The sequence below is a fragment of the Prosopis cineraria genome, unplaced genomic scaffold (genome assembly GCF_029017545.1).
Source record: "Prosopis cineraria cultivar Desert tree isolate PC_DT_omini unplaced genomic scaffold, ASM2901754v1 PC1, whole genome shotgun sequence".
Taxonomy (NCBI): domain Eukaryota; kingdom Viridiplantae; phylum Streptophyta; class Magnoliopsida; order Fabales; family Fabaceae; genus Prosopis; species Prosopis cineraria.
In genome coordinates, this window is record NW_026555332.1 from 49,290,945 (window position 1) to 49,306,676 (window position 15,732).

Sequence of the window (15,732 nt, forward strand, 5' to 3'; positions counted from 1 at the left end):
TAGAAATTTAATTTTAAAAATTATTTCAATAATTTAACGACGATGTAGTTGAAAGTCATCATCATATTTAAGACAAGAAGGAAATACGCATGAAGTTGGGTCGGAGCCAGCAAAAGCAGAATTGAAGAGATGAGCCAACGTTTTTAATGAAATTGAGACAGGAGTTGGTGGAGAAATATGTGGATCATAGATTAGAACCTAACTCATGGTCTTATCTCTTATGTTGGGAATGGGGTCGCTTTTACACCTTAAAGCAAGTGAGGAAGCCGGAACGAGACAGACAAAGTCCTAATGCCCTTTCCCCATGTCATGGGTCAGTTGTTCCATTGGCCAACTCATTATACTTTTTTTAATTACAAATTTATGAAATTGGATTCTCATATATTTTAAAACGATAAAGCCAGAGAGAAATATGAATAAGATAGTGACTCTCACTTAAGATCCGTAAAAAATAAGACCTATTTCATTCTTCCCATCTTCTGCTAAATCATACCACCGAGCTCAATCATGCTAGACCCCCCTGTTTTGTCTGTTACTCTCCTTTTGTTTCCCCGACCATATTTGAATCACTTCTGTTGCACACTTATCTCCTATATAGTAGTTAGTAAAAGAGAACAGAAAAAGAATGTTGTCAGGATTAGTGAAGGAAAGAAGAAAAGGACCAATGATCAAGTGAACATCGCTGAACATGGTTCAATTTGAGTATATCCTAACAGCAGCACATCCCAATGACCAATGGAGGTCACTCTCTTTGTCATCACTGAGGAACGGTATCTCTGATACCTGGTCCCCAATTAGCTAATTACTTAGAAAAATGCCTCATCTCACCACCTTTCAAAAATTTATGACGTCTAATTTTAACTAATTTTCTTAATCTCAGAAAAGTAGTTAACAAGGCCTTACAAAAAGGACAGGAAAGAGTATATATGACATTATGTACATCTCATTTTCTTAGATGTTAGGAAAATCAAAATTTCCGCATTCCAAACATCACCAATTTTGCTGAAGTGAAAAATGAACTTGTGAACATATATAATCTTTACACTACATCCAATCAACAGTAACCTCAAGTTGAGAAGAGGCTAGCCTGGATAATCAAGGGGTGAATATATCAGTATATTATACAGACAACAAAAAGAAAGCCGCCTTATGTAGGTTCAAACTTCATAGGCAGGAAGAGGCCAGAAAATCTGAACTGGCCCGAGTCATTTCTATGCACTGAATTTGTGTGGTACAGTGTGACTATCTTCAGATAACACAAAGCAGATTCCGAACAAGGTTAGACACTGCAATGACAACCACCAGCAACATGCTTCACGGTTCTCGCATTTCATGGGCAATTACAAACAAACATGGGGAGGAATCAGCTTTCCAGGATTCATAATATTGTTGGGATCCAAGACTGTTTTTATTTTCTTCATTGTCCTCAATGCTTCCACTCCTAGTTCTTCTTCCAGGTACTTGACAAAGCAATCAGGATGAGGATTTGATTACCAAAAGGGTAAAAATTTTATATCTAAAAAGTAAAGGCATCATACAAACTTGACCACAAAGTACTATTTAAATTCTGAAAAATAGAAGCAAGAAGCATTCAATTATGATCTGTTGCCAACCTCCACAAGGCAAATTTTCTAGAAGAAAAAGAATAATTAGCAATTTAAAATTCCCATGTCTTCTTCATGCGTATGATTGTATGGTGTTCTAAGATTGTATGGTGTTCTAAAATCTAAATACACCTTCTCATTTAGGTACTTTTAATGCTGCTGCTAGACATGTCACAATTAATGCAGGAAAGCAGGTTCCTAGATCTAAACTTTAAGCAATATACATCGTAATATATCCGGGGTTTAAAACTTTAACTTGCCAATGCATCATTAAAAATTGCACGAGTAACTGATCATCTGGAAATTAAAAACTAAAAAATATTAATGAAGCACCTTCATTTTCCCGGTGCCAACTCCATGTTCACCAGTACAAGTTCCTGATTGAAAGTTGCAAGAAAACAATTTTTAGGATAATTTATCAACAAAGGATGAGAGAAAGCAACATATCGTAAAAGGCAAAGGGAAAAATACCCAAGAAGTTGTTGGCTAATAGCATCCAGTAGCCTAAAGTGAGAAAAAGTGCATGAGTGCCCATAAAGTTATTTTTTTGGTGCATCTATGAACAAACCGTCAAAGGTCAACAATGTTGACCATTATGTTGTGGAAATGAAATTTAATGATTTGGTCATAGATGCACCAAAAAATAATTTCATGGGCATTCATGCACTTTTCCTCAATTCAAACTACTAGATGTTCCTAGCTAATGACTTCTTGAATATTGTTTCCCCTTCGCCCTACTGTAAACTTAAGATTTCTAAGCATAGTGACATATGAACCAAAAAGCATAGAGATACATCAAACCACTGATTGCTCCAGAGAACCAGAAGCATCACACTAGCAGCATATTTCAATAATTTTATTCCATCAAGCGCGTAACTCAAGATGAACTGTACCTTCCAATGACAAGGCAGCATGAACCATAAATTGGTTCAGTCTCTCTGCCTCCTGCCGTTGCTCTTCTTGGGTAGGGTCAAACAGAATAACGGTGTGGAAATTACCATCACCGGCATGGGCAATTACAGTGCTGGCAATAAGACAGCAACAAACGGAACGTGCATTATGAGCACTAGTTCATTTGTTCATTCATCATCATCCAACAACATGGATCTTAAAATTTAATCCAAGTTCAATAGCCAGAACAAAAAATCACCCTGATCAGACATACCAAACCAGTGAAGAAGCATCCAGTTCCTTTTTAGACCTTGAAATTAAATCTGCAAGGTGCGATAGAGGCACACATACATCCTGCAAAACCAGGGAATGGTGCCCTTAGCAAGGCTTAAAGAAATGGCAAATCAATTACAATTAGAACTCAACTCATTTGGAAATGCCGAGCAAGTGTGAGCACATCAAGATACCCATATAATAGTCAGGCAAAGCAAAAGTTATTGATTCACATGCTACTAGCCTCTGCAGACATTCTTTACACTGTTTTGATCTCGGGGGCAACAAGGGCAGACATTTTAAGATTGGAAGCTTCCCTCATAGGCAAGAGGAATATATTGAAATAAAACCCATTTTGTCATTCTAATTGTTTATGTTGACATCTATAAGCACTATAAAATCCAAATTGAATAAGTAGACACATATTTTTAAAATATGGGTTCAAATGCATTTATTAGGATTAAATGAAAATTTTTAGTTGTTTCATAGAAACTCGTTTTGTCACCCAATCTGAGATTATCTGAACAAAAACACATTAGAGATAGAAATATAAAATTTCAAAACTAACTGAAATCATTGCCTCCAAATCAGGCTTCAATGCAAAGCACGCCCAAAGGGCCTCCTTCCTTATCTGCACATAAAGAAGAAATTGACCTGAATACATAAGTTACAAGCCTGACAGAAAACAAAAAATTGGGTTGCAATGGGGTAACTTAAAAAAGAAGCCAACCACAATCTAATACTTTTAACCACAGATGATCTATACTATAATTTGCAGTTCACCAGTTTAACTTTCTTTTGCTGTTTGCCTGTGCATAAATAATGAGATTCCCAATATCTTCTTTTGCGATTTTCTTCTTAACAATAAAGATAGAGGGGAAGTTGGTAACTTATTTGATTTCAATTAGAAGAAAAAAGGATAAACAAACTACTCAAGCTTTATTTAATTATTTATTTTTAAAACACGTGATTAAGAAGTCTATGCCTAGGCTCCAGTGTTAAAAGAAAAAAAAAGCAAGAATCTTGAGCATTGAGAATAATGTTCTATGCCAGGCAAGTAACAGTAAACTAACTGTAAGCTTAATTTTTGGTTAAAAAGAGCTAGAGATAGCGGCATCTAAATTGCATAACAATAGTAGGCCTCAGCCCACAAGTATTGGCTCAAGTGGTAAGCAAGTTTGAACGAAACAGTTGAGGGGCCTTGACAATGTCAAGGGCTTGAGTCTGGCGTCTGCAAACACTTGTAGGAAAGGGTGACCTCCGCTCCCAAGCAATGTTGGTCCCCCACCCAAAAGGTGTGAGATATTCATGGTCAAAAAGAAAAAACAAAACAGGCATCAGGAGTAACTTCCTTCCAAGATTGGAAGACGTTATTCATCCATCAAAAAACACATTCAAAACAATAACCACCCATAGTTTGCCTCCTCGGTAGTGTAATAAGTTAAAAGGAACAAGCCCAGCAGCAAGAGTATTCACAGAACAAACTCAGATTGGAAAGAGTGGATTGCAAAATATTATAAAGGAATAAATACTACCTTCCAAAGTTCTTTTTTAGCTGCAGGTTCTTCTGCCAATACAAAATCTGAGCCACTGTGTTCAGAAACAATTCTCTGAACAATTTGCGTTTGTTCACGAGCATATGCCTCTGAAAATATATAACAGTAAGTCAGGTATATCAATTACTATAAAACTTAAGAAGCATTTATCAAAAACTGCAACAACATCTTCGAAAGCAATGTGAATAATACATGTAAGTGATTTTATAACCATTTTTATATTCTTTATTTTTTCATCATGACATATATTAAATAAACAGACCCATCTAAGCAGATTTCCTTTCTTACCCTTATTCCTCTGTGGACTCTTGTGGTCCAGCATATTACATCCTCATTCAGTTTTTTATGATCTATTCTTTCTTCTTATGCATTATTATTGTCAGTATGAGTTCTTGTGCTCATCTTGTACAATCACCAAAATCATCGGCAGACAATAAAGCTGAAAAATGATATCTGAAGAAAATTTCCTGATTTTTATGTTCTTTATTTTGTTCTCATTTCTGTCTTCTGGGATTAGCTTATCAACACAAATTTTCTCCAATTACACAATGCATGAAGGCGACATACAAATATGCATCGTAAATTCTGGTCAAGGGAAAAAAGAGGCAAAAGAAATTCATCTTTCACCTGTCCCTATAAATTCAAACATTAATGTTGGAGATTCAGGCAAATTCTTCCCATTAGCAATATTGATAGCTTTCATTTGAACCTCATCCAATAGCTCTACCCTTGAAACCTAACAAGCAATAAATTTAAAATTATGATTGAAGAGAAAGAGACTGATGGGTACCTAAGTGGGATGGGGAACCTACTCCAAGAGCTAGCTGTTGAAGTGGGAGAACCAACCCACTTATATACCCTATTGAACATCCCATACTATTCAATGTGGGACTTGATATCCCATACTATCAAGTCTCCTCAGAGACCAAATTTAAGGCCAGAGTCCCACCTGTATACCAGACATCATGGTGGCAATAGCAACATCTGCTGCATCCTTTACAGAAGGAAAATTGCACATTGCAACCTGTAGTTCAACAACTTAGACAATCCATGGGTATAGCAACAACCCAAAACAAGAACTTACAGCAAGCAGATGTCATATAAATGAGTTATCCAGAGAAATATTTGCTACATGTAAAAAGAATGGAGTTGTCACCAAAAACAGATTTTGCATCTTACTTAGCTATAATTAAAATTATGTATGGTACAAAAGGAAGTGCCTGAAGATATTCGATGAGAAAATGATAATTTGATAGAAGCAGCAATTGAGATTTAAAATAATAAACCCTTTCTCATCCAATTTAGCAAGGGATGGCATGATGACTTAAATAAAATTATAGTATATTGACAGCTGAATGCGCCTCCAAATAATTTGAAAGATTATATTATACTATATCTTGTTAGGATGTAGGAGCATATTAGAGACGGATATAAATAGATGAAGGGCAACTTGTACTTAATCATTTTAAGGATTGCATATATGGAGATGAATACATGTAAATTAAGAGCTACGAAGAAAATTGATATCATAAGTTAGTGAGAGAATAACTAAGTTATTTATAGGAATAACCAAGTGAAAAAAGGTAGAGATGTCCTAAAGGTACAAGCACAATCAACTATGATGAGCTGCTTCCAAACCAACAACTTTCTCGGGCAGGAACCAGAAATAGGTGACCATCCCACCAAAGCTTAAAATTTGGATGACACAACTTCCACTAAAACATGCCATTCAAGTTAAATCTCTTATCACATTACGACGGCATAGACACATATGTGCAATAAATTGATCACAACTATAGGTCAGTGGACCAGAGAAAAGTTGGAGAGAAAAAACAAATTCAACGAATGAAATAAAATAACAACATAGTCATACCACTGAATGTTGGGGAACTTTCTGAAGCCTCAGTGTTACTTCTGTTATTACACCAAGAGTTCCTTCACTTCCAATCATCAGGCGGGTCAAATCATACCTAAGATGTATAATTTAATACCATTAATATTAGAGTCACAAAACATGAAACAACTAACATCACATTGCAATTAAATCAAAATTAAAACTAATCACACATTTTCTATATTGAAGTCCAACTAATCATGCTAATCTATGCTAAGGGTTATCTTATCCACTGTCTTTGTACTTTCTTGATCATTACAGATAAGTTTGACTTTAACAGATTCCAACCCCCTGATGCCGCCCCCTTTCTTGTCTATATATTATCTTGTGATAGAGAATAAAATTTACCATTTCATATCCCCCTTTCTTGTTTCCTCATTTACTCACATTCTTTCTTTTGTCTATGTCTCAAAAGGAACAAATTGGGGGGGAAAAAATAGAAGTAAAATTAATGGATAAAGACTAAAATGCATAAAACCCTCCACAATTTTGAAGCAGTTACACGACTCCCTTCACCTTTAAAAATTTAAAATTAACCCCTTACCCTTTAATTTTGTTTTTTAAAACCCCCTGCTGTTAATTATATTATTTTTTCATAAAGGTTAAAATGTCATTTAACTAAAAAATATTATTAAACAAAATGTTATATCGTAGAACTATGGCTAATCAATTTCTTATATTTTTTTTGAATGGTTTAGGTATTGATAATAAAAGAATATTATCATCACTATAAAATTTTAAATATTTACTTTTGTATTAGTTTTATCCATTTTTTTGTTATCAATGATGTAAAATTTTCTTGTATTAAAGGATAAATTAATCTAACATGATAATATTTAAAATTTTAAATATTATAGCCATGTGCATTACATTAATTTAACATGAAAATATAAATAAAAATTTATTCTTTAAAACAATAAAACTATACACTATTGAAAACAAAAAAAATTGATAAAGCTAACGTAAACATAAAAATTTAAAATTTTTTATAGTGATAATAACATTTGTTTGGCTATCAATGCTTTAACTATATAAAAAATATAAGAAATTGATTATAAATAATTCTACAATATAATATTTTTGTTTAATAACTTTTTTTAGTTAAATGACATTTTAATCCTTATAAAAAAAATAATAAAATTAACAGTAGGGACTTTGAAAAACAAAATTAAAGGTTAAGGGAGTTAATTTTAAACTTTTAAAAGTGAAAGGAGTTATATGCACTTCGCTCAAAATTCAAGGGAGTTTTATGTATTTTAGCCATAGAGAAATGGAATAAAACAAACCCAGCTGCACTCTTCCTTGCACGAGAGGCTGTCTTAACAATATCTCCATTGGCAAGAACTACCTGGAACACATGTAGCATAATAAATACAAAATTACATCGATGCATCAGAAACCAAAGATTGGGTTTAACAAACCTTGAGACTGATGACATTGTCACGCATAGTTCCATACCTGCAAATTAGTGAGGCGAACCAAACCATTATGCCTAGCATCATAAATTTAATTTTACCATTTTCTGATTTTATCCCCATTGTAAATTTAATTTTATGGCTCATCGTATATTGTGCATCTCTCTCTTTCTATTTTTAAATAAAGGCTAGATTTTTTTCATTTTAAGGCATATTTAATGAGTTAACTATCATTCTTTGGTTTTAGTAAAGTAGTTGAAAACACATTATAATAGGGACTAAGGGAGTGCATGATAACAAAAGGTGAAAGTAGAAATGGTACAATGACAAACAAGGCATTTGAAACAAATAAAAACAGAAGTAGAAGTTTGAATTATAATGTCAGGCGTCCTAAAGAGATTATGATGTAACAAAGAGGAATTTAACCATGATTCTATACATGGAAAAAGAGTTTAAAAAGTCAAAAAATAAGGATGATAAGTGCAAATTCATCTGTAAAACAAAAATAAAACTGAAAAGTAGGCATAGGGCTAGATTATAACGTACAGCTGAATCAATGAAGGACACCCACATTCTAAAGTATGAAGTAGCTAAAAAAAAGCCATTTTTCAGTATAAAATTTTATAATTATGTGATTAAATTCACACTAATTGTTCCAAAAAAACCAAAGAAATAAAAAGTAAAAAGTGAAGAAAGATTGGCTGATGTAAATTCGCCTTATATATGTGCACTTGTGCGGGTATGCATATGAGTAGAAACTAGAAAGGAAACAGCAAGGCATCTATGCAAATCCTACAAAAGGCTAAATGACAACAGTACGCGATTGCACAGATTGGTGACTAAAGAGTAATAGAAACTGTGATGTATGCCAAAGCCAGAACACAACAGCGTTTATCAACATTATATGAAATACTATAGAAACAGAGGAAAGTGACCACCTGACAGCCAATGAACCAGAACAGCGGGTGGCACACATGCCTCCAATGCTTGCACCAGGGCCTACACATAACATGTAGAAATTTCACTATTCAAGGGATATGCAATTGAAACTATTGATTTCTTCCAGTTTTTCCACCAAATATAGGAAATAAATATTCTACGCAAATTGTCTTACAATGACATTCAACTAACCTGGATCAAGTGGAAAAAATAGACCATAAGGTTCTAAGTACTCATTAAGCTCAATCCATCCAATTCCAGGCTCAACAACCACATCCATGTCTTCAACATGTAATGCTTTCACTCTCTATTAATTGAACAGGCATTATAATCTAAAGATGACATCTCAAGAAAGTTTCATCTTTAATGTTTAACACGTATGCATTGTATTTATGCTGCAAATTTGAATAAATGCATGCAAATGTTTTGTCAACACATGGGTACAAGCATTAATGAATCAAGTTATTGAAATGGTAATCTTACTGAAAATGCTTCAGTCATTTGGAGGTTAGCTGCTTCCTAGCACAACTTTCTCATAGTACATATTCAATTCAGTTCCTTGTGAAAGGAAGCAAGTAATGAAAGCAAAAATGTGGCTTCAGTTTTTTGATGCAATCAAACAAAAGCCACTAGTTTATTACAATGACCGAAGGGGAAGGAAAATCCTTTCTAACTTTTTAAAGCTGTCCCTCATTCTTCTGCCCACCTCTCCAATACGACCTTGAGAACATACTTCAGCTTGAGATCACTTTCCCCCTCTTGCCTTTGATGCCCCTCCTTGTCCCCCAAAAAACATGACTTTCTTTATCCTCAAAAAAGTTGAAACATAACCCTTCTCAAGGAAAAATATTTAATCCTCCTAGAAGTATAACACGCCTGATTTATGGAGATATGTGAAGACAGGGATTGTAACTAAAAGATGTCAGACCAATTCCACAGAAAAAAAGGACGGATTTAATAATTGAAATAACTACATTTAGATATTTCACTATCATAGAAAATAAACAGGTACAGACTTTCATTAATGACATGTCAATGCAAACCCCTCCATTAGGGGATAAGGTGTGACCCTCGATCGATGTAGCACCACCATAGGGTACAATAGGAACCTGTTATAAATAGAAGGAAAACCTAGGTCAGCAGTTTCTGAGAAACATAACCAATATGAGCATTATACCTCTAGCAAGCACAAAGCTAAACTAAGAACAGAAATGAAGTTTGTGAGATCTGAAGTAACATGGAAATTGCAATTTAGTGGGCAGGATTGCAAAAGATGTATCAAGGATATAGACTTGGCCAGATCCTATAAAAATTTATGCTACAAATTCTAGAAGGCAAATCAATAAGCTTAAACTTGCTTAGAATTGTGGGTTAAGTTGAAGATACTCAAACCTTATAATTGTTACATGCTTGAACAATTTTGGAGACTTCCTCTTCAGATCTGCAAATATGATTAATATCACCACATGAGAGAAAAAATATGTGAAGACCTTACCATTAACTCCAAGAACATATCTAGCGAATCAATAATCTCCCCTACTTTCTTGGGCTTAACCATGTCCATTCTTGATATCGTATGAAGTATGGAAATTTTTTTTATCTTTTGGTCAAAATTATAGAGAAAATACATGCATAATTGAAATCAATAGTACGAAATATAAAAAATCGAATATCACATTAGCATGGGTGACCTTATAATGTTTCTCTTATAAAACTTTAATGTATGCTACAGAAGTCGTTGCATCACCTTTCAATAAAATAAGTAAAAAGCATCAGGTGTGCACAAAGGAAAGGATTGGAAATAGAAAAATGATGTTCCGTGGGATTCAGAGACCAAATGTAAATGAAAGCATACTTTGACTATTAATTTATCTATATAATCATTTAACAAAGAAATCAACTAGATTTCATCAGTTTTGTCTATTTTCAAACAACCTTTCAGCCAAAAAAGCAAAGGGAAAACTGCTTCATAGCTCATTAGGCATAAATCAATATCACAAGCAAACTGCAGTGGCCATAAATATCTCAGTTGAAAGTAAACAGTTAGTCTCACCTCGGATAAACAATTACATCAGGTATGTTAACAGCTTTGTGAAAGCTATTCTGTGGTTTTCCATGGATATATCTCTCATCGTAATCAAGTGTCATGTTATCCTGTCGAATTATAAAGGACTCAAACCATTAACCATGAGATTGAAGTTTTAAACCCAACCTATTTGAACAGTACAATCCATCTAGGCATTTTGAGGCATTCATTTCTTCTCTTTATTTAAGTCTATGAGTTCCTTGCAATTAAATTGAATCCCGCACCTGACAGATGGCTTCCAACTCCTTGAGAAGAACCTGTGGAATTTCTTTTTGTGATCCCTTAACCACAAACTGGGTGCTATCTTTCCCCCCCAGTCTATCATCCATATAAGAATATCCATGTCATTCACATTATAAATAACTTGCCTCTTTGAGGCACGCAAATGTGCAATTTCACCGTTTGCTCGGTTACTATAATTGGCGTAAAGAGGGGAGGAGAAAATTTTGATCCAAAAAAAGTCAACAGTTCCCAAAAAAATCAAGAGAATTAGTTGCAATATAGCAGTACAGGGAAGGATCAGAGCTTATGCAAGCTAGTATCATCATTGAAAAACATATTATATGTCCAAAATTTACTTTGCATTCAACATTATTGCAATAAGGGGCAAAAAAAAAAAAAGATGAAATGAAACATAGCTATGAAATAAGTTACTTATCGACTTAGAGCGACATGGCGACAGTTTGAAAGAATAAACAGTGGCAATATGCTAACACATCTAGCAGATGGCACTTGAAACAGTGATTTGCCGTAGAACAATATAAAGGAGTTGAGCAAAAAGAGTGAAGAAAGAATATATAGAGATAACATTCAACCTTCTCCCTTTCCATTTCCCCCAGCTTAATTTCCACTGAGGATAACCAGCTGTATTTGCATAATCTATTCGTCTTCTTGTTCCATAAACGCGTTTAAAGAGTCCATCGCCTCAGAGTGTTCAAAACAGATACTTTATGACATGCTGAAACGGATTGGTGAGCCGAAAGAAAAACTCACCGACTATTGGAATTAGGAGCGTCACATAATGAAGGATTGAACTGGGGTTTTAAAGCAAGTGATCCGGCAGAAAATGCGAGAGCCAAAGGAAGCACGGAGCTTGACCATGTCATCCATGGCTTCTTTGCTCTCTCGAAGTCCATAACATTTCTAGCGTGTGCATTTTTCTGGGTCCTGAAGTTATGGAAATTTAGGGTTCTCAGATTCTCGTAGAAACACTTCGACGAAGAGCGCAGACGGGAAAACCGGGAGAAGAAATAAGCCATTGTCGAAAACAATTCAACGGAGGGACAAAGAGTGAAGAAGTGGGGGAAGAGCTATCCGATGAGGAGCCAACAGCTTCGCCCTTCACTCCTTGCTTCCACGACGATAGTATAGAGGAAGCTCGAGAGTCGATCCTCAAATGACCAGATTAGTTAGAGCCACTTACTGCCCGCGCTAGTGCATGTTTGCAGTTTTTTTTAAGCACAATTTTAGTTTTAGAACGGCCCAAGACGTCTTCAAGAAAGCACAGTTGATATTCTTATGTTTTTAAAAGTATAATATCATCCCAATATTTTTCAAAATCATATAATTTTGCCCTAATCTAATAGTTTAACTGCATTGACAAGTACTTCTTCTTTTTTTTTTATAAGTCATTTCTATCAATCTATCAATATTCATGTAAAAAAATTTATAAAGAATAAGAATGTATAAAATTTCAAATATGTACATATATAATAAATTCAAAAAGTAATGTCATATTATTTTTTCTCTCTCATGAAGGATAATTTTAAAAATATTTTTCAAATATTACTTACAAAATCACACCGTGACTCATAAAAGGAATCAAATAGACATTTTAGAAAGTACCTTAAAAAGGAAACCAAATGGAGTAACTCTTAATTTTAACTGTTAAATGCCTAATCGGCAAGTCAAGTGGAGGTTCATGTTTGATAATGGGACCCATTTTTAATATGTTTTATTCAATTCATTTTTTCCCCTACCTTCATTTTTTAAATTTCAGTAGCCATAAACATTCCTTAAATAATCTCACAAATGCATAACCCAATTCTCATAGACAAAAAAAAATGTTGAATCGAATTAACCCTGTTTGATTGTAAGATGTTTATTTTGGTTGTCAGTAAAGGAAGAAAAATATTGAAGATGGAACAAATTGTCTAGAGAATGCATAAGCAACCATGAGATATAATAATACCCTGCAATAAATCAATCATGAAACATAAATTTCTTCTTTGATTCATAAGCAATTTCAGCTAAAGAACAAACTAAATAAAAAAGCATATAAAATCTAGAAAGAACACCCAGCACACAACATATACAATAATATCCAACAAAATCCAACGAGCATTATAAAATCTAGAAAGAACACCCAACACAAAACATATACAATAATATCCAACAAAATTCAGCAAGCATTCTTATGTTTTCAATGACAAATTTCAGCAAGCAATTATCTTGCCCTTTTATATTTGATTTCAATCAAAATTGTTAAACCAGATGATAAAATCAATGAATCCATACTCTAAACCTAAAAACCCCTAATCATCGCTACTTTATGTTGCTTGAGATCAACCCCAAAAACCTACAATTGAAGGTTCTAAAACACACACAGAGCTTTAGTCACCACCTTCCCATCGCCTCCATCCTTGTGAGGTTGTTTGAGATTAAACTTGAAAACTGAAGAGAGACATTATTTTTTATTCATATCAAGTTTATATGAAAACACAGTCAATTTTGTTAATCTAAAAACACCTCGTTGATCTCGTCAGTTTGGGTTTAGATCAAGTCATGAACTGTCAACCAACTCTTCTCTAACGATAAGCTTGCCCCTTTTCACCCACTTTACTAATCTCACAAACCCGAAAGCCTCTTCATCCCCCTAAACTTTACCTTGATGTAAGTCTAGTTGGGTTTATGAATAAGTTTGTGAAGCAGACAAAGCCCCATTTCCAAAAAGCTTTATGAACGATGGAGGAACTAGAAAAGGGATTGATTGCAAATCTTAATAAAGGTAGTTTGGTCAGACACTATTGGCTGAGGGATCTTAAACGTGTGCCATGTAATATCTCGCTTCACTAAACATATTTAATAAATCAAGCTCATGGTAATCAAGGGATTATCTCCGAAGAGTGATTACCAAATTTTTAATTCAAAAATAAAGGATCCCAAGTTTTTCTAAATAAAAACAAATTCATATCGATAAAAATCTTTCACAACATAGTAAAGAAAACTTTCAAAAGCATGGGATACCTCAGGGGAGTGAAAGACGTTAAAAACGGTGAAGAATAAATCATGTGCTGAAAAACAAAGCAGTGCGCCACGGCGGGCGCACTCTGCGCCATAGCGTATTGCTTTCTGTGCCATGCGCCACGGTGTGTTGCACAAATTTTCACTGGTTTTGCTATCAAAATGATAGTAGAATCGGAGAACTTTCGCCCCACCCCAATTCTTCATCCGACGTCTTATTAACATTATTTAGGTGTCCACGAAAAGCTATTTTCCTATACTAACTAATGGCATGGGTTTTACTTTTAAAATATATCACACCAGGAAGTTGGATAACCAAACACAATTTAACCACTTTTTAACACTTTTATACAAAATGGGTGTTAAAAACCCTCAACAAATGCCAAAAACTTTTCCTAACACCTAGATCATGTCCAATGAACCTAAAACTACCAGTACAACACGTCACAAGCCTTGTAACATTATTATAATTGAAATTCGCTCATCAACCCCAATTTATCAAAAATAAAGGGGGAGGTAAAAATAACATTACATTCTACTCAGAATATTCAAAACATGCCCAAATCTTTATTTCTATACTTGCATTAGTATTATGGCCCTATGAGCATATATATATGACAAAAATACACAAAGGCTAAAGGCTTAAAATATAATTTTAACATTTTCAAACCAAAATAGTGCAAATATGGGTAATATGCATTCTAGAATTGACAAACATATGTTATTACACAACTACATCAAAAACCAGAGGCATACAGGAAGGTACTAATTCCTTGCCTCTTTAGTTTTCTCCCTCTCAACACTAGAGCTAAAGCCTGAAAAGTATTAAAGAAGAGGGGTGAGTCTAGTCACTCAGTAACCAAGGTTAAACCTACTCTATATAATTATATACCAATTATAAAGCAAAAACAGGCATAAGGAAATCAAATTTCTAAAACAAATACCCATATATCACATTTTATCACTTATCACACTATAGCTTCATTACTTATATAACCAAGTGCATTATCCCCATATTCTCAGATATGAGACAAGACCCATACTCTTGCGACTTGCTACCACTTAGCATGTGTGACACATTATGTATTTACTTAGGCAATGATCAACTAACCTTATATCCTTCTTATTTCTTTAGACCGAAATCGTGAGTTATAACATCGATCAAGGCTCCGTTCGTGTGACTGGACTACCCAGGCTCACCAATTGTGAGGTGTGACCCGGCCAAAGATCACAAGACTCACTCTTGAACCACGACTTCCTCTATTCTCGAATCCCTAGTGTGTCTCATACCCTAGGTTATTCTCCTCATTGAACCAGTGGAGATGGCTAGGTTCTAATCTCTTGACAAACTATGGGACAGTCCCTTGATAGACAATAGGACAAGGCTATAGCCCCTATACACCGGAGGGCAGCCTAATTACCATATGAATTTTCCCTACTCCCAAATTCCTAGACGAACTCCCGCCATTGATCATCTCTTAATCATTACTCACTTATTCTCACTTTTCATTTTCATATACCCACTATTACAACAATCACGTTAGGCTTACGACCTTGCGCTATTCAAGTGTGTATTCTTATCTTTTCTCAAATTCATTTCATGACTAACACACAATTATCTCTACTCATCATTGTATTCATTTTCAAAACATAAGCATTTTCATAATAAAATCCTCTTGACTTTGCATTTTGCATTTTGAGCCAAAATAGCATTGTGCTCAATCAAATGTTCATACACTTAATGAAAACTAATGCATAGTGTTAGATAAAAATCAATCTCATGCATGTAATATCCACCATTAGCATTCAAACAATCAATTAACACACAACT

General features: G+C 34.4%; 1 protein-coding gene across 1 annotated transcript; it reads right to left on the bottom strand.

Annotated features, from left to right (window-relative positions):
• Nucleotides 1-909: 909 nt before the first annotated feature.
• On the bottom strand, nt 910-12,102 carry LOC129306578 (D-lactate dehydrogenase [cytochrome], mitochondrial). Its single transcript, XM_054947258.1, has 18 exons — nt 11,652-12,102; nt 10,883-10,976; nt 10,626-10,726; nt 9,965-10,013; nt 9,589-9,681; nt 8,765-8,879; nt 8,572-8,632; nt 7,640-7,676; nt 7,505-7,566; nt 6,198-6,294; nt 5,274-5,348; nt 4,952-5,060; nt 4,304-4,413; nt 3,337-3,399; nt 2,770-2,849; nt 2,498-2,628; nt 1,938-1,981; nt 910-1,460 (listed from the first exon to the last, which is right to left on the bottom strand). The coding sequence occupies exons 1-18, from the start codon at nt 11,915-11,917 to the stop codon at nt 1,341-1,343; spliced, it is 1,707 nt and encodes a 568-aa protein (XP_054803233.1). The 5' UTR covers nt 11,918-12,102; the 3' UTR covers nt 910-1,340.
• Nucleotides 12,103-15,732: the final 3,630 nt, after the last annotated feature.

Coding starts and splice junctions, on each gene's coding strand:
- LOC129306578 (XM_054947258.1), bottom strand. CDS start 11,917: ATGGCTTATTTCTTCTCCCGGTTTTCCCGTCTGCGCTCTTCGTCGAAG. Junction 5,349..6,197: donor AAGTTCCCCAACATTCAGTG/GTATGACTATGT, acceptor GTTGAACTACAG/GTTGCAATGTGCAATTTTCC. Junction 1,982..2,497: donor TGCTGCCTTGTCATTGGAAG/GTACAGTTCATC, acceptor ACTTTCAATCAG/GAACTTGTACTGGTGAACAT.